We start from the raw sequence: 18,331 nt of genomic DNA, 5'->3' as shown, positions 1-18,331 counted from the left end.
GATTTAGTGATAAGTTCGTTTGGGGTGGAGGAGTGAGGATGAGGGCGAAATCGAGGTTATCTGACTCGAGCAGTAGGTGTACGAGCTACCGTTGCCAAAGATGGGAAAGGTCGGAGAGGACAGTTGGTGGGAAGGGTTGGGAAACCAAACATCTAATTTTAGACATGGTAGTTTGGAGTTTCCTTTTAGATATCAAAGTGGAGATGTTGAGTAAATAGTCAGATATAGTTCTGGGGACCTTAAGAAAGCAATAGTAGCTTGAGATAAGAATTCGAAGATCATCCATGTAGAGATTATATTTACTGTCAAGGGACTGAGTGAGAGCTCCTAGAGAGGATGTGTAGAGAGAGAGATTTGATCTCCAAATCTTTACTGTTCTATGCAGGCAATAAGACATTTGCTCTGTTGTTCTCTGCTTCTTCTCAAAACACCGGATCTGAATGTATTATTCTTCAGTGTTGATGAAGGATGCATAGATGATGGTGATGGTGACGGTGATGGTGATGATAAGTGATACTAACATTTGGGTAGTTATTACATTTCAGATGGTAAGGTCCAAGGAGCTCTCTATGCAGACAAAGAGGTGATATGGGTGAGGTAAGGAAAAGACTGGAGACCTTGGCATCTTGCATTAAATGTTTAGCTTTAGAGACATTGACAAGAATATTTTCAGTGGAGTGCTGGGAGTTGAAGCCAGATTGCTGTGTGTTTAAGAGGCAATGGGAGGTGGAGGAATGAAGACAGCTGGTAAGGATGGTTCTTTCATGCAGGGAGCAGAGAAATGGCACAACATCTGGAGAGAAGTTGGGATTCAAGAGAGGCTTATCCCTCCACCAACTCTGCAGAAATCTTGAGGATGGGGATGCAATTTGACTTCCCTTCTGTCGCTGGTGCAGTGCTTTATACACAAGGGATGATCAAACTTCTCTCTCCACTAATGGAATCTAACGTGGTAAGAAAAGACACGGTTTAGGTAGTGCATATACAGTTTGTGGTCAGGCTTATTGCAGTCTGCTCACCGCCACGTGTGACCAGGATCCAGATCATTAAAAATGGAGTTTGAAAACCCAGGTGTTATTCTTTGTATTGGATTTCCTTGAAGTTCAAATCGCTGTTGTTTCCAAGATAACCTTTGTTTTATTACTCATGTGGCAGTTATGTATTTTTTTGTGGCATTTGTGTGATAACTATAAACTTTTTCCGCATCATGGGAAACTTGTACTTTAAAAAGACCATTGGATCAAATGAAAATGATTTTAATTCATTTATTGATATTGATTGATCTTACATATGAAAGTTTTGGACAGTGAGGGACCTGAGTAATTTTTTGTATTGGATCATGTGTATGTTTTATTTCCTTCCCCCAAATCTTTACCATCTCAAAAGAAAATCAAGAGAACCAATGCTTGGGGTGTCTGGGTGGCATAGCAGTTAAGTGTCTGCCTTCGGCTCAGGGCGTGATCCCGGTGTTATGGGATCGAGCCCCACATCGGGCTCCTCCGCTAGGAGCCTGCTTCTTCCTCTCCCACTCCCCCTGCTTGTGTTCCCTTTCTCGCTGGCTGTCTCTATCTCTGTCGAATAAATAAATAAAATCTTTAAAAAAAAAAAAAAAGAGAACCAATGCTTATTTGCCTTTGGTCTTCCTCATCTTTTGATAACATCTTCCTTTCAAGATGGCAACTAGATACTAGATAATTAGGGAAGAATAAAAAAAAATGTCCCTGACTATAGGAAATAACCCTGACACAAATATTTTCCCAAGAAAACAACTGTCTTGGCTTATTTCATAATTATTTTTTCTTATTATTTATTATTATTAACACTCCTGACTGTGCAGACAATAACAGCATTTGCTCTGTTGCCCTTTGCTCTATCATGAAACACCATATCTGAACTTTTTATTCCATGGTTTGATGAATGATGCATAGATGAGGATGAGGATGATGGTGATGATAAGTGACGCTAACATTTGAGTGCTTGTTACATTTTAGAAAACATATTAATAAAATAATTAACAAACTTGTTAAGAACTATTAATCCCATCTCACAGAAGAAACAGATTTACAGAGGCTAAATGACTTCCCCAAGTTGCAAAATTGTTAAAATGAGAAAAATTTAAAACATATAGACATACATTACTATCATAAATATTGATATATTCACTAATATTTTTGAGTAACTATTTGCTGGATACCAGGCTGGGTGTTGAAAGTATAATGGAGAACAAGTTGGATCTGGCTCTTGTCCTCATGGAACTTATCATCCTTATATGGCTCTTATGAATAAGTAAGAATAAATGAAAAAAATATAAACACCTTGAAAAGGGACATAAACAGAGAGTTGACAGAGAGAAATACACATAGGTACATACACATATAACCAATAAACATGTGAACGACTATTTTACTAATAATCCAAGGAGTACATATTAAAATAATGTGATTTTGGCATATCTAGATAGCAGGGATTTTAAAAAAATAACACCTAATGTACTTTATTTTTTATAAATATGTATTTATTTATTTTAGAGAGAGAGCATGCATGAGTGGGGGAGAGGCAGAGAGAGAAGGAATCCCAAGCAGACTCCCTGCTGAGGGGGGGAACCTGCTGTGGGACTTGATCTCAAGCCCCTGAGATCATGATCTGAGCTGAAATCATGAGTCGGACGCTTACCTGACTGAACCACCCAGGCACCCCCATCTAATGTATTTTAGATAAACAGCCCTTCTCAAAAATTTAACAAGGTGAGTCACCGAAGTACTATTTGTTACAGCAAAAGACAAGAAACGGATCTCTATTGATATGGATCTGGTTGATGGAATTATGGTATGTCCACATGGCAGAGTGCTCTGCAGCTATAAAAATGTGGATGAGGAAGTAGGCTGTTATAAAAATGATCTCTAGGACCCACTCTTGTGAAAAAAAAAAAAGCAGAAACTATGTATAGACTAAAGAGGAGGAGGGAATGTGAAGCATATAAACCAGTTGCTTATGTTTCAAGAAGACACAACAGAAGGATAAATTTTAAAAAACTAATAAAAAATAAGCAGAGGAAAGGCAACAGAGCTAGAAACAAGACATGAACTTGTTTCATTATTTGGTGGCACACTCAAAAAATATTTCAAATGACTTTAAACAGAGCCTCTGGGGTGCCTGGGTGGCTCTGTCAGTTAAGTGTTAGCCTTCGGCTCAGGTCATGAACTCAGGGTCCTGGAACTGAGCCCCACGTTGGGCTCCCTGCTCGGTGGGGAGTCTCCTTCTCCCTCTCCCTCTGCCCTTTACCCCTGCTCGTGCTCTGTTGATCTGCTCTCTCTCTCTCAAATAAATAAATAAAATCGTAAAAAAATAAACACAGAGCTTCTAGGCCTACTGGGGCATAATCTAAAGATAAAAGAACCACAAAAAATCTTCAATTGAATTTAGTTTTCTTACTGCCCTCAATAAAATTTTATATTATTATTTTGAAATTTTATTATATATATGTAAAGAAAATAAATCATGTTATTATTTTGAGGAATCAAAATTTTGACAATAAAAAAGCATATAAATCAAGTCCCCAATGTTACATAGAACCTTGTAATCCTTCATTTGAATTGGAAATACCTAGCTAAAATCATGATTAATTTATTTTTCTTAAAATATATGTATTTTTTTAGCTCTGTCTATTAAAACACCTAGAAGCAATGCTAACCCAGTAAGAATGTACAAATCTCACACTCAGATTCTGGGCTGTAAATGCCATTTCCTTCCAAAAGGAGCGAGAGCTCTTTGGAGAAATGGCACATTCCCAGTCTGGGCCAGAAAATGTGGAAAAGGAGTCTAAAGTCAAAGAAACTATTGAAAAATACTAGAGTTATGTTAAAAGGCTACGGGCGAAAACTTGTAGGTGCCCATCGAAGCTGGGTCCACTTGAGTTCCGATGATATGTATTTAGGAGTGGGCTGCATCCTATAGGAGGACCAGACATTAATGCTGGAATATGGAAGCTATACAGGATGCCGAAAGACTCATCTTTACCACCTGGAGCAGCTGCTCTGTGAGCCAAGACTTGCTCTCAGACCTGCAACTGGAGTGTGGTTGGCTCCAGAATGCGACAGAGTGAAGGGCGTCCGTGTGTCCAGCTGCAAAGGAATGGAGAAGCAGAGCTGACAGCAAAGAAGAGACATACAATCCTAATCATATCTCTTGGTTGTCAGAAAATCTTCGGTTCTTAGATATCTCCACTCCTTCTCACAGAAGTGTCCCCCATATTGCCATCAGCAGGCACAATTCTTTGAGTTCTTTCTCGCTCTGACTCATGAGATTGGGGCCCAGGTTCCCCTTTCCATCATGGTAGGAAACTGCTTTTCAGGGTGCTGGTCTCCTTGATGTGCTGTCTCTGCTGCAAGATCCTTTCTCCCTCCACACATCCTATACTTGTCATCTCAGGAGGATCTTAAAGCAGCCCAGGGTGGAAGCCCCAACACCTTGCCATGAGTCAGCTACTTTTTGTGACTTATCCCTGCACTTGGCTCTATCAGCTCCCGAGGAAAGCACAGTTTGCCCTTGCCCTTGTTTAGGAGCCTTGAACACGGGGGAGACCAGGGCCTGGCATAACTACTGGAGCCAAGAAAGGGCACAGTGCTGACTGGGTCAGGCACTGAGGATATAGAAAGAGAGACTCAGCCCTTGCATTCAAGGAGTTTATAATGACCGGAAAGTAGAGTCCATGAAAGTGAGATAACCTTCAGTGAGTGGCACGAATAATAGCTGATTTGGAAATCAGAGTATTTAACACACAGTGTACACTAAACCGTTTACTAACCAACTGATGGATAAAGAATGGTAAACATAACCAGTGATGTTGCAGAGAAAGGTATATTCTGGCATTCCTCATCCTGAACTTGTCATTCATTGCTTCTCCGTGTTCTCTGCGTGGCTTCATTTCCTCCTTTTTTCTTCAATCTAGCTCTGCAGCTCATTATCTTCTCTTTCCCTTGAGAGTCAAGCCACTCTGATGGCTTTGGCTATTGTGTCTGTGCTAATGGAATATGCCTGGCACCCACCCTTCCCTAGACTCCTGCTCCATGTCTTGTGTTATCTATTTCTGGCATCGTGGTCGAAGCCCAGCTGCCCCGCGAGGCCCTTGACAACAGCTCCCCTTCCCTATGATTTTTCTCTACTGTCCCTAACTGGACAGCCTCACGCTCAGGTAGGACAATCGACTGGAGGGAGCCCTTCAGATGAGTGCCAGTCTGTATTGTTTGTATGCCACTTTGTGTGTGTTCATCTCATCTCACCCTCTAGGCAGTTTACTCTTTGAGGCCAAGTTGGTTTGGAGTTTTGCCTTTAGTGGAGGACCCCAGAGCACACCCTCATTATGCAATGATCAAGAGCCTGGAGGCTCAATGGGGCCTTGCTATAAAAAGGTTTGGAATGAATTTATGAGGTGCTGCAGAGAGTTGAGTGTGGGTGTTCGCATAGGGTAGTGATGTGGTTACAATCGTGCTTGAGAGGGACTTTCCGGTGCACTGGGGAGTAGAGAAGGGGAGAGGAGCAAGCCAGCCCCCAGGGACCTCCCCACAGACTGAGGCAGCCCTAAAGGGGCCCGGCAGCAGGCTGGCCTTTGGCTCTTCGTGGATTCCCATCTTCATCTTACTCCTTTCTCCTCCTGCTCTCTCCAGGGTGGCCAGCTCCACAGAGCTTCTTCATATCTCTGAGGCCACTTTATAGCTTTTGCACCTGTTCCCATGGCCTGAAATCTCCTGCACTCGCCTCTCCAAGTTACCTCTAGTTCATTCTTTAGTGCTCAAGTTAAATACCAGTTTCATCCAGGATTACTCCCTGGTACTCCAAACTAGGGTAGGTCCCCTTGTTGGACAAAAATAAATTAATTTTGTAATTAGCTGTAATTAGTTTGTGCTATAACAGAAGCTCTGTGAAGACAGATGTTTGCATGCTTTGTTCACAGCATCCTCCCCCGTGCCAAAGACAGCGCCTGGCACAGAGCGTGTATTCAGCACGTCCTCGTGGGAGGCTGAGTGAATAGGGAGGCATCTTGGTCACTGCTGTGGTCCAGGTAACTATGTGGGGCTTTTATCTGTAGCTTACTCTGGGTGGCAGACACTTTAGTGGATGCAGTTTGATTTTGAAGAGATCCTCTAGGAGACTCAGCAGGCATTCTGAGGAACTGGTCCCGCTGAACCGCTGTTTTCAGGCAGAGGGAGCTCATATGTTCATATTTTCCAGGTGGAAAATGCCATACATAATCTCAAGTGCTATAAAATAATAATTACTTTAAAAAATTGTGGTGAAACGTACAAAACTTAAAATTTACCATCTTCATCATTGCTTTTTTGTTGTTGTTGCTTAAGATTTTATTTATTTGAGAGAGAGAGAGGGAGAGGGAGAGAACGAGTGGGGGGAGGAGCGGAGGGAGAAGGAGAAGCAGACTCCCTGCTGAGGGAGTGACCTGAGCCAAAGGCAGACAGTTAACCGACTGAGCCACTCAGGTGCCCCAACCATCTTTATCATTTCTGAGTGTATGGTTCAGTAGTGTTAAGTATATTCACGTGGTTGTGCAACCAATCTCCAGAATGTTTTCATCTTGCAAAACTGAAACTGTGTGTTCATTAAACAACAACTCCCCATTCCCCCTCTGCTGAGTCCCCTCTGCTCAGTCACCATGTTACTTTCCCTTTCTATGAATTTGATTACTGTGGATTCGTCATGTAGGTGTAATCACACAGTACTTGCGGACTTTTTGTGATTGGCTTATTTCCCTTAGCATAATGTCCTCAAGATTCATCTGTGTTGTAGCATGTATCAAAATTTCCTTCCTTTTTAAGGCTGAATTGTAGTTCATTGTATATAATGCCACATTTTGATTATTCATCTTTGGACGGACACTTGGCTTGCCTCCGCCTCTTGCTATTGTGAATAACGCTGCTAGGAACATCGGTGCACAAAAATCTCTGGGAGACCTTGCTTTCACTTCTTTTGGGTTGAAGTGGAATTGCTGGATCATACGGTTATCCTATTTTTAATTTTTGGAGGAACTGCCATACTGTTTTCCATAAATAATAACTTTTTAAAATAAAAAGAAAATGTGACAACTTACCATATGGTAGCTCCTTCCCCATAGTCACCTTACGAGATTATTCATTTATTCCAACAGTCTTGCCATTGATGCTGGTGGCCTCAGATGTTTCTTTCAGAGATGTTTTTGGAGTTTCTAATGCTGACATAGGAGAGCAAAGATAATAGCTTATACTTTAAATTGTACTTTACAGTTTTTGCAGTGATTTTTGTGGAAAATCACAGTTTATGTTGTGCAGTGGGCATCCACACAGATGATTTCATTAAATTCTTCAATAGTCTTGAAGTAGGTTAGCCCCTGTCTGGTCTCCCCGCGGCTAGTGCAGGGGCTCCTCCACCCAGCTTGCCATGCACTCTGGTGACCTTGTAGCCACTTTTCGCTTCCATGCTGAAACAGTCTTCTACACTCGTTCTTCATGGTGAAGATGGAATTCCTTTTTTTTTTTTTTAAGATTTTATTTATTTAACAGAGAGAGACAGCCAGTGAGAGAGGGAACACAAGCAGGGGGAGTGGGAGATGAAGAAGCAGGCTCCCAGTGGAGAAGCCTGATGTGGGGCTCGATCCCAGGACTCTGGGATCACGCCCTGAGCTGAAGGCAGACGCTTAACGACTGAGCTACCCAGGAGCCCCGGTGAAGATGGAATTCCTAAGCATGTGCTGCGTGAGACTCCTCATGTGTTTTCACTGAGCTCTCACTGGAGTGCCCCATGTGTCTTATTCTGGAATGTGTGCTCTTCCTGGAAGGATCTGTGCTCCACGCGGCGTGCCTTCTGCCTGCCTTGGCTCAGGGTCCTTCAAGTTCTCACAGATGACCACTTGCTCTGGAATGATCTCCTTGGCCACTTACCCCACCTCTCAGTCTGAGTTAGACGTACCTCAGCGGACTAGAAGGATGCACTTGCTGCTCTCTCTTGTAATTGTCTCCTCATGTAGCTTGACTTTGAACTCTGTGACTACAGGGACTATGTTTTTTATCTCTGTGTTTGGTACAAGGTAATCACATATACATTTATGGGCTAAGTAGTGGTTTTCAGTGAAGATGTCAAGTCTGTACCCCCTCCAGGGACATTTGGCGATGTGTGACAATTTGGGTTGCCACACTGGAGGGGTTGCTACTGGTGCCTCATGTGTCCAGGCCAGGGATGCTGCCCTGTCCCCCGGTGCCCAGGATCGCTCCCACCACAGAGAATTACTCAGCCCAAGAGGTCGAGAGTACTGGGGTATAGAAACTCTAGGCTAAAAGAATGAGGTGGATCATTATAGACTATCAGTGGGTGATGTCCCTGACTCTAGTGGCTTTCACTGCCATGTGATAACATCTACTCCTTATGTTATAGTTATGTAGGCACGATGGTTCTAGATTGGGAGAAGTAACTGCCCCCGAGAAGCACTGGCAGTTTTGGTAAGGAGTATTTTGAGGTTCATCTCAATGACGTTATCAGAGTGGCATTTCAAGTAAATGTCACAATAGCATTTAAAGAGTGGGGGCCAGACATGCTGAACATACTGCGTAATGAGAAATTGCTGGACCTCAAATGCCAGTAGAACTTCCATTCTACTGAAAAACACCATTGAGCAGGAAGGAGCAGAAGCCCACTAGGCAGTCCTTGGTAGCTGTGGGCTATGGAAGAATCAAACTGAAGACACTTGCCATTGGGTAGAAGGAAGGGATTCTGAGGCATACCAACGCCCAGTTTCTGCCTAGCATGCTGAAAAGCAGGCCGAGCAAGGAAGGGATGCAAAATCTGCAGGTGGGCTTGGAGTCTGCGTGGTAATCCCGGCTAGCTCAGCCTCTCACCTGGAGCTGTGAGCTCCCCCTTCTGTGGTTCAGACAGCATTGCAGCTTCTGCTTGTTTGTGAAGCAGGGGGCGTAAAGAAAAAGTTTATAAATTCAGTTCATTTTTGTCTCGCTATTCCCTTTTAAAAGCAGTATTACTGACTGATTTTAATATTTTCATATCATTGATTTTGAAGAGCATTGCTTACGGATGAAGAAATGTAATATTTCGATTCATTAAATATTAATTCAAACACGTTTGAAATTTTATGACACTAAACATCTTCTCTGTCATTTGGGTTTTGAGGGTACTTAAAAACTCAAAGGAATCTAAAATTCCTTGTGACAACTGAATGTGTACGTTTAGATTTATTTATCAAATATAGAATTGATCAGGTACGGCTTATATTTTGTAAACATTCACATTATTAAATTCTCATTGTAAATTTGCAATCACACTTTTCTATTAGGCATTGATATTCCATGATATTCAAACTCTATCCGCGCAGATTCCTGGTGAGCTTATCACTGCATCGAGACTGACATCATTTTGCCTTCAATGAGTTTACTGATCGGTTCATCCTGTTTAGCTCAGTGTACATTAAACATGGAAAGGAAATGTCGCCTCTTACTGTGACCATCCGAAATGGAAAAGATAACATGCATCTAGATTTCTTGACACTGCTAGCCATCCATTGACGACACAGTCCACCATAAATATTCTTTATGAGAAGAGGAGAGAGAGAAAGGAGTAGGTAATTGCACGTGCCAGCTTTCTAAATGGTTTTCAAAGCATTGGGGCCCACAGAGATTCTCATTTTAATGCTCCTGCCTCAAATCTCTCTGTGCAACCTTTGGCTGTTTTTCCCTCTTACCATTCCCCGTAGCACTGCCTTGTCAATCCAAACGTTTGCCACTGCTGTATCCAGCATTTCCCTCGTGAAAGCTGCACGCAAAGAAGGAGGCCCAGGAGCTCAGAGAAATCAGAGCAGGTCTGATACACAGACAAGCAGACCCCAGAGCCGTCAAGTAGCAGGCCCAAGAGAACGTGCAATGTTCTCCTTTTCGTGCACCTTACTTGGCAAGACAGTGCTACAAGTCGGGCTGTCTTTTGAGAACCAGTCAGATTTCTTGATTCTACTCACCTCACCATTTTTTGGCAAGTATTTTTTCCAAGGCCGGCCTACCTCTGAGGGTACTGCATGGAGGGCCCCCTCTCCCCCCTCCCCTGCACTTCTGTCAGGAGTTTCCGACACCAGCAAGCCTCCTCACGCGTCTGCCTCCGGGAGCTCTCGACCGCATTCCAGGTATCCACAGGACTGCGGAGTTCATTCTAGTTTCAAGATAAAATCCTAAGTTCCAGATATTCGGAGACAGTATTAAATGCGTTTTGGTTGTTTTCTCATCATGGGACTTCATGAAATAGGTAATGAACTGTTATTTAGGATGTGAAAACCTGTACATTCCTTCATGTATATAAATGCAGAGAAATGATTGTACTTCCCTATCTTGTGGCCTGATTTTCCCTCTTCCAAGGGAGTTAGAGTTTGCTTCGATAGGACTCTAAAATCCTACCTGGATGAAGTCATTAGAGCTAATGTCCTGACACAACACTCCGTGTGCGCCTAGTGAATGAGTGAATGAATGAGGAATGGATGGTCGGATGGACAAAGCTCTTCTCTCCTAATTTGACAAAATGGATGGACAAGAGGGGATCTCTCTTACCTCTGAAGCAGCTAAGACAATTCAGTCGTTCAGTCTGCACCCTGTCTTTTTAGGATAACTTAGGACCTTCTAAAAGTCGAGAGCTGGTTAGGCTTCCAGAAACATGAACGAGGAGGTTTTGCCCCAGATGGCACAGATACCCACAGGGGGCAGCTCCTCACCCTGGCACGCCGCAGAACCATCCGAGCACTCCTTGATGGCGGAGACATGGCAGAGACAGTGTGCTATGTTTAGCAGATGAACGCCTTATTCATTAGGCCACATACTCTGAGTGAAAACATTTTCTAAGTTACTTGAAGCTTAACCTGAAAGCAGGAAAATTCAATTTACTTTAACCGCATTGATAGTTCTACGTTTCCCTGCCTTCTCTGACACGATACTGAATATCATTGAACATTTCGTGTGTACGCCTGGTTATCTTACTATGTTTTTGTAGTGATGTCCTCAGGGAATGACTGAAGTGTGTTTGTGTCTCAGAAGATGACCACACAAGTGACTTGATTTTTCACAGGTTTTTTTTTTTTTTCTTGTACTTTCCCAACACTATTTACCCAGTCGTTTAGCATGCCTTCTTACCTTATTGTGGTTACTTGTATTCTTTCCTTATTTCCCCTTCTAATTTCTGCAATGGACCAGATACCATTAGGCATATTATGTGACACATAAATGAATTATGCCTAGAGTAAGAGCACAAAGCTTCCAACTAATGCTCTGAGTGACTACACTTCCAGTCAAGGTCAGAACCTTTGTGCATAGACTTGGCAGTCCAATAAATAGCACCTCCTTTTTCTGAGCCACTCGAGGGAACAGTAGTCAAGCAGATAGAGTTCAGGTATCACCTTTATTGCAAATTAAGCTATTATTTGGAAATGTGTTATATCTGCAGGTAGGTGGACTCCCTAATTGTGAGCCCTAGAGTCAGTTCCCTTTCCTGGAAACCATAGGAGTGGAGAGGGGTTTCTCTATAACAGTGATATGTATTGACTGCCCAGAAGACATTTAAAAAAAATCTTTCTTCTGAGTTCTCGATTCTCTGTTAGGTGATGGAAGTGGCTAGGCAAGTAACTTCCAGGTGAGAGGAGACACATGTACTTATCAACTTGAAAGTATGACTCACTTACTTTTCAGCTTCCTCATTTTTTTAAGATAAAAAAATCGTTTCCAGAAGTCTTCTTCAGACTTAGTTTGTGAAAGTAGATTGATGAGGTACCTTTATGAAATACACGTTGATAAAGGTTGAACCCCCAAGAGTGCCCTCTTTATGACTGCACACGGATACCCTCAAGAAGTGGTCTATTCTCACTAGACACCAGCATTATTTATGGGTAGTACTCAGCCAGATTATTGATCTCGCCAGGCTACTCAAAAGATGGACAGTAATAATCCATTAACCTGAAGTTCAAAGCCAGAGTGGTGTAAAATGGCACAGCTACTGTGGAAAACAGCATGGAGGTTCCTCAAAAAATTAAACATAGGATTGGTGTTTGATCCAGCAATTCCACTTCTGGATATAAATCCAAAAGGATTAAAAGCAGGGTCTTGAAGAGGTATTTGCACACTCATGTTCACAGCAGCACTATTCACAATAACTGAAGGGTGTGAACAACCCAAATGTCCATCAACAGATGAATGGATAAGCAAAATGTGTAATGAATGAACACAGTTTTATTCAGCCTTATAAAGGAAAGAAATTCTGACCCATGCTACAGTGTGGCTGAATGTTGAGAACATTATGCTGAGGGAAATAATCCAGTCACAAAAGGACAAAGACTGTATGATTCCAGTGATATGAGGTACCTAGAAGAGTCAAATTCATAGAGACAGAAAATAGAATGTTGGTTGCCAGGGGCTGGGAGAGGAGGAAATGGGGAGTTACTATTTGATGGGTATAAACTTTCACTTTGGACAGATGAAGATGTTCCAGAGATGCATGGTGGTGATGGTTGCACAACAGTGTGAACATACTGAATGCCACTGAACTGTACACTTAAAAATAGAAAAGATGGTAAATTTTATGTTATATATATTTTGCCACAATAATTTTTTTTTTAAAAGAGTGGGTACACTCTATGAGAGGGCCTGAGCTATGAACCTCAAGGAACTGAGGTAGGTTCCATCTGGGGGGACTGCAGATGGTCTGGGTGTTCATACAGACAGATTCTTCTAGATGGTGCCAAATCCCAAGAAATTCAGTTTTGTGAGAAGTGCATATATATTTGTAATTACTTGGTTGGTAACAGCATGTTGTTTATCATGAAATTTTGTCAGGAAAAGTTTGGTGAAATGAATTACTACACTATTAGTTATCTTAATAAATTGTCAGAGAACAACATACAGCTTTTCTTTGGCCGAGGATATAATTGTGAAAAATATTGCCTCCTATTAATTAGAATGTGTTAAAATGATAGGTTCATGGAAACAAAGAAAAAATAATGATTTTCCTTAAACAAATAAACCTCTATTCAAAATCTGATTATACCTAATATTGGGGGGGGGCAGGATCTGTGATGTAAATTAAAAACCAATTAAAAACTGCTCATCCATGACACATTTCTCCCCAAATTCTCCTCCTCTCCTTGCATTCATACTTATAAAGACAGAAAATCTTGGGAGCTGGGGATCTTTTGTTGACTGAGCATGATGATGTCAGCAGTAAAATGGCCTTGAAAGTATTTTTCAATGATGTCCCTGGAAATGTACAATAGGCAGAGCCTGAGCAGAACTTAATTACATGGTATTAAAAAAAGGGATATTTGGGAAGATTCTAGATTCTGTGTGCAGGGTCTTCTGAAGGGAGACATTTTAAAGAAGATCAGAGAATTTTGGCAGGAATAATGTGCCATCTCTAGCATGTTGTAAAACGTTTCCTCTTTCCCTGGAAATTTTCAGTAAAATAACTCTCTTTCGCTACAGCCTGGTGAGGTCTTTGGGCTTTTGGAGATGTGACAGAGTGCCAGTGGTCCTTCATAAAGGATGAGACAGGGCCTCTTCTCACCTGGGTTGCAAACTAGATACTAAGTCTTATTGTAATTTCTTGTCTTCTCTTAATTTCAACACTACTAAGCTGGTGCTACCTCCCTATTTATGAGGATAAACTGAAAAGTAATATCTATTCTTATTGCGGCAAGTCAGTTTCTTTCCAAATGAATTATCCCAATAGCCATATGTAATCTTTTCTCTCTCACCTTCCCTCGCATTCTCTTCCCAATACCTGAGGGTATTTTCCCCCATTTATTTCTAATCTAATATGAATGGAAGCTTCCTCATGGGAATGGAATCCCCAGTATTGGGTTAATCAGTGCTAGTTGCCACAGCAGGCAACCCCCCAAATCTCAGTGGTTTAATGAATCAAAGGATTATTTCTCACTTCTAGTATGTGTCTGTCTCAGGTCTGTAAGGACCTTGTTCCAGAGTCACCCAGGTACCCTGGCTGAAGGAAGCTCTGTCATCTTGCAGATGGAATATCTAAAAAACATGGCTTCTGAGATTGCCAACTACAGAGAAGAGTGAAATGGAGGAGGCACCGAGCTCATAATTGTCTGGGCTTAGAAGTGACACCAGCCACTTCTCAAAGTCCATTGGCCAAAAGTAGTCACATGACCCCAGCCTGACTGCAAGGGAGGCTGGGAAATGCAGGGGGCCACATGGAATATTTAGTGAGCATGAATTCTCTCTGTGGCCCCTACTAATCAGAGTACTATGAATCTCAAGTTACATTATAATTTAAACAACTTGTGAATATAATTCATGTATGATAGTATGCTAATCTGTTCTCAGGATGTTTGCTGGGTTTTATTCTTCCTTTATCAGTTTCTTCAAACTCACTGTCTAGCTTTAGCCTCAATTTTTTAGACCTGAAATATTCAGACAACTAAGAAAAAAAAAGTGTTGGGTACTATTAGTGGTCCCCATTACTCTTTCTCTTTTAATTTCTCTCTGTATTGCTTGAAGTTCATCACAGCTTATCCTCAGGAGGTATGTGTTTATTTTTATTTATTTATTTTTTAAAATATTTTATTTATTTGAGAGAGAGAGAGAGAGAGAACAAGTGGGGAGGGGAGAGGCAGAGGGAGAGGGAGAAGCGGACTCCCCGCTGAGCAAGGAGCCCAATGTGGGGCTCGATCCTAGGACCCTGAGATCATGACCTGAGCCAAAGGTAGCTTCTTAACTGACTGAGCCACCCAGGTGCCTCAGGAGGTATGTGTTTAAGTGGGCCTCAGGAGGTATGTGTTTAAGTGGGAAACTTATCTGCTTCCAGGTAGGGAACCTGACTTTATTTCTCTCTCTCTTTCTCCTCTATCTATCTATCTATCTATCTATCTATCTATCTATCTATCTTATTTAATCAATCTTTCAGTCACTTATTTATTAATTTATATTTATTTGTGGACCTTTTTCCCATGAAGTAAAAGCAAGTCGGTGATGGTGAAATTTTCACTCCAGCTTTTACTTGTTGGTGATAGTTTGCCTTTTTCTTTATTCTTTTTGTTTGGCCATGTTGTTTTTGGAGCAGTCTTACCTAGATGATGGACTAATATGGGACCGTGGCGGGTTGTGCAGGGGCTGCTTGGGAGCGGATTTGGGCTGGGCCCAGCAGGTTCAGGTTGAAGGAGAGACTACACTTATCACTGGATTTCTTGAGATCTGTTATTGAGGTGCATTGATAAAAGGGTCTTGCTGTTTATTGAGGCTGTCCTTCATATCATCTTGAGACACTGGGATCTGTTTCAATCTCCAGAGATGAGAATTTAGTTTAGGAGGGACTAGAGAACCTGCAATCGTCCATGGTCCTGGGAGAAAACTAAGAAGTTATGTGGGGGATCCTACAGAGTGGGACAGTTGCACGGATCCCAGTAATTCTTTTTGTTTCTTGAGGGGATCAGACAGAATTGAACTGACCTTTACCATGATCTCCATGCTCGGATCCTTGTACACTAATGCAACTATCTTCCTTTTAGAAGCAGTGTGCCCTTTTGTGGCCCCTTGCCTGCATCAAACAAATAGGGAAATACATGTCCTGATGGTGTTAACCCCACAGGAGAGCAGGGAAGGAGGGAAGGAAGGAAGGAGGGAAGGAAGGAAGGAAGAAAGAAAAGGGAAAGAAGGAAGAAAGAAGAAGGAAGGAAGGAAGGAAGGAAGGAAGGAAGGAAGGAAGGAAGGAAGGAAGGAATAGAGGAGACTTTACATTGACATTTCTCCTTCCTTCTTTCCTCTGTTCTCAACAAGGCTTTTTGTGCTTTGTTGAAGGAAACAGCATCTCAAAGGCCTTTCTTCAGGCTTTGCTACAAGCAGACATGCAGGAAGGCCAGACCAGGCTCTGGAAAAGAGCTAGTAGAACCTGGAAAGGCTGACTGTAAAACTCCTGTTGCTCTGTGGGGCTCCTGCCTGCAAATGAAATGTTGGTCATCGACACAACTAGTACCAGAACCTGAGAAACAAGAGCAATGTTTTTAAAAAGATAAAAAGATAGCAGCTCTTTCTCCTCAGGTAGTGCAACCAGGAAAAGTTGTAAAGCCAATAAAATTTGAAATCTTGCCCAATATGTATTCAATAAATAGTCCAACAGTGCTTTCAGATTTAAAACAAAAGATCACCCTGCAATCGAATGAATTTTTTCTTTCTTTTCTCTTCTTCAGGCTTTTCCTCCAAATGCCATCACTGCATTTTTTTACTGCACTTTAGTGACTATATTCTTCACAATAATCAAACTGGTCAGTTATCGCCTACACCTCATGTTTGATAAAGGAGAAGTAATTCAGCAGAAGCCCTCAGGAAAGAAAGAAAAGCCAAATAAAGACAAAGAGGCCAACAAGGAACATGTAACTAATCACAAAATTCCAAGGTAACATTTCTATTAATATGTCAGTTCATAATTTAAATGTTTTAGTTTGGGTTAAAATATTTTTTTAATTTATTAGTTGTTTGTAAAAACACACGAGTATAGGCCGACATAAATACGTACATTTTTCTTTTCTTGAAGCATACACTTAAGCATAAAATTGATATTGATAATCGAGATGGTTTAACTATTCATGTGACCTTGTACTGTGCTCTGGAGTTTATTTGCCTTAGGCTTTAACACAACAAAATATTTTATTTCAGCGTTTTTGTCCTGTCATCTCAGTGCCTAGTGCATGCCAGAGTATTTTCAGAAAGAACTCTTGTGTTTGTTGAAATAGAAGTAATGCATTGCACAGAACTGAAAAACTAAAAGTGATTCGTGAGTGTCTTTGTCGCTATTCTTGCCCTTATTTCTGATAGTTCCTTTAGAAAGCATGTCTTATTTTATTTTTTTTATTTTTATTTTTATTTTTTAAGATTTTATTTATTTATTTATTCGACAGAGATAGAGACAGCCAGCGAGAGAGGGAACACAAGCAGGGGGAGTGGGAGAGGAAGAAGCAGGTTCCCAGCGGAGGAGCCTGATGTGGGGCTCGATCCCATAAGGCCGGGATCACGCCCTGAGCCGAAGGCAGACGCTTAACCGCTGCGCCACCCAGGCGCCCCACATGTCTTATTTTAAAAGAATATTTACTATTCTCCCTTAAAAACAAAACGTGTGGACAGCGAATATTACAAAATAGGATCTAGGAAAAGGAGTTGGCTTGGGACTAATAGGAAGTCATCGTTCAATTTGATAATATCCCTGCTCTTGTGTTTCTTCTGTGCATTAGCAATAACAGGCAGATTCACAATGGCAAAAAGGAAGAGCCTCATCGAAGCCTCTCCACGCCTCCCCTCCGCTGCAGCTCCAGAGGCCAAAGCATAAACTCTCATCACTCATCTGGGCCACTGGTCAGTGTGCGTTTTTCTGTTTCATGCTGTTCTTGTTGCGTAGTTTTGATCCTGCCTAGAACGGGAGCGTGCAAGGGGAGCAGCTCTAGTTGTCTATACTGCCCTTGTGCTGGTGGGGAACCACATCCCCGAGTGTGGAAGTGACCTCAGAGGAGCCGCGGACCATGAGATAAACACCCAGTCAGGTGCTGGACGCACCACCCCTGGCCTCCTCTGCTGGCCGCCCTACCCTGCCGGGCCTGCCACTCTGGCTAGAAGGATCTGTCAGCAGACCTTGACTTCCCTCTCCCGCTCCTGTCTGTCATTCCTCTAACTGACATATTTACCATGTCTTCCCCTGGAGTCAGCTGCACGTTCCACATTAAATCACACCTGTCTCTTGGGAAGTCAACAAACCCCTTTGCTCTGGATGAACCTTATTGGGCTTTATTCGAGGTCATACACGGTAGCACATTCTTCTCTCTCCTTTTCACTTTCTTAATTATCAAACCTCTTTTATCACAGTACAGTGGTCTTGCTCGGATATCTGCCCTTACCTATATTTTGTATTCCTTTTTGCTATCCGTTTTATTAGAAGCTTACGCAGAGTGGACACGGTATAGTCTCTTCCCACGTGGCATGTGGAAAACGAGTAGCTGCCGCTCGGTGTCCGCTGACTGCCTGGAAATGGGCACTGAGCTGAGTCACATATTGATTTTTGTTTTTCCATTTGTTCAGGAGTTGCCGGCACAGGAAACCGTGGAAGATCTCAAAGGTAGAGTGTTTATTATCACCATTTAATAATTGATCACAGCATTATCTTCAGTGAAGTGAAAAAGAATTTTTAAAAACAGAATGCCAGTGAGTTAATTCGAAGTAAGAACCACACCTAAGACTGCATAGTTATATTTCAACTTCATTTCTTCAACTCGTGATTTGAGTTATTTCTCATCAGAATTTGTACATCGTGTCTGCTT

The 18,331-nt window shown here is 42.0% G+C and overlaps 1 protein-coding gene across 1 annotated transcript in view; it reads left to right on the top strand.

Annotated features, from left to right (window-relative positions):
* Positions 1-15,486: 15,486 nt before the first annotated feature.
* LOC113259021 (pecanex-like protein 2) overlaps positions 15,487-18,331 on the top strand; it is a 261,570-nt gene continuing 258,725 nt past the window's right edge. The window contains exons 1-4 of the mRNA XM_057308828.1: positions 15,487-15,543; positions 16,217-16,422; positions 17,255-17,375; positions 18,093-18,129. Coding sequence (XP_057164811.1) covers positions 15,487-15,543; positions 16,217-16,422; positions 17,255-17,375; positions 18,093-18,129 — 421 coding nt within the window. The remainder of the gene's footprint in view (positions 15,544-16,216; positions 16,423-17,254; positions 17,376-18,092; positions 18,130-18,331) is intronic.

This window comes from Ursus arctos, unplaced genomic scaffold (genome assembly GCF_023065955.2).
Source record: "Ursus arctos isolate Adak ecotype North America unplaced genomic scaffold, UrsArc2.0 scaffold_7, whole genome shotgun sequence".
In the NCBI taxonomy this organism is placed as follows: domain Eukaryota; kingdom Metazoa; phylum Chordata; class Mammalia; order Carnivora; family Ursidae; genus Ursus; species Ursus arctos.
Note: the sequence above shows the minus strand (reverse complement) of the source record. Positions and strands in the feature narration are given on the sequence as shown.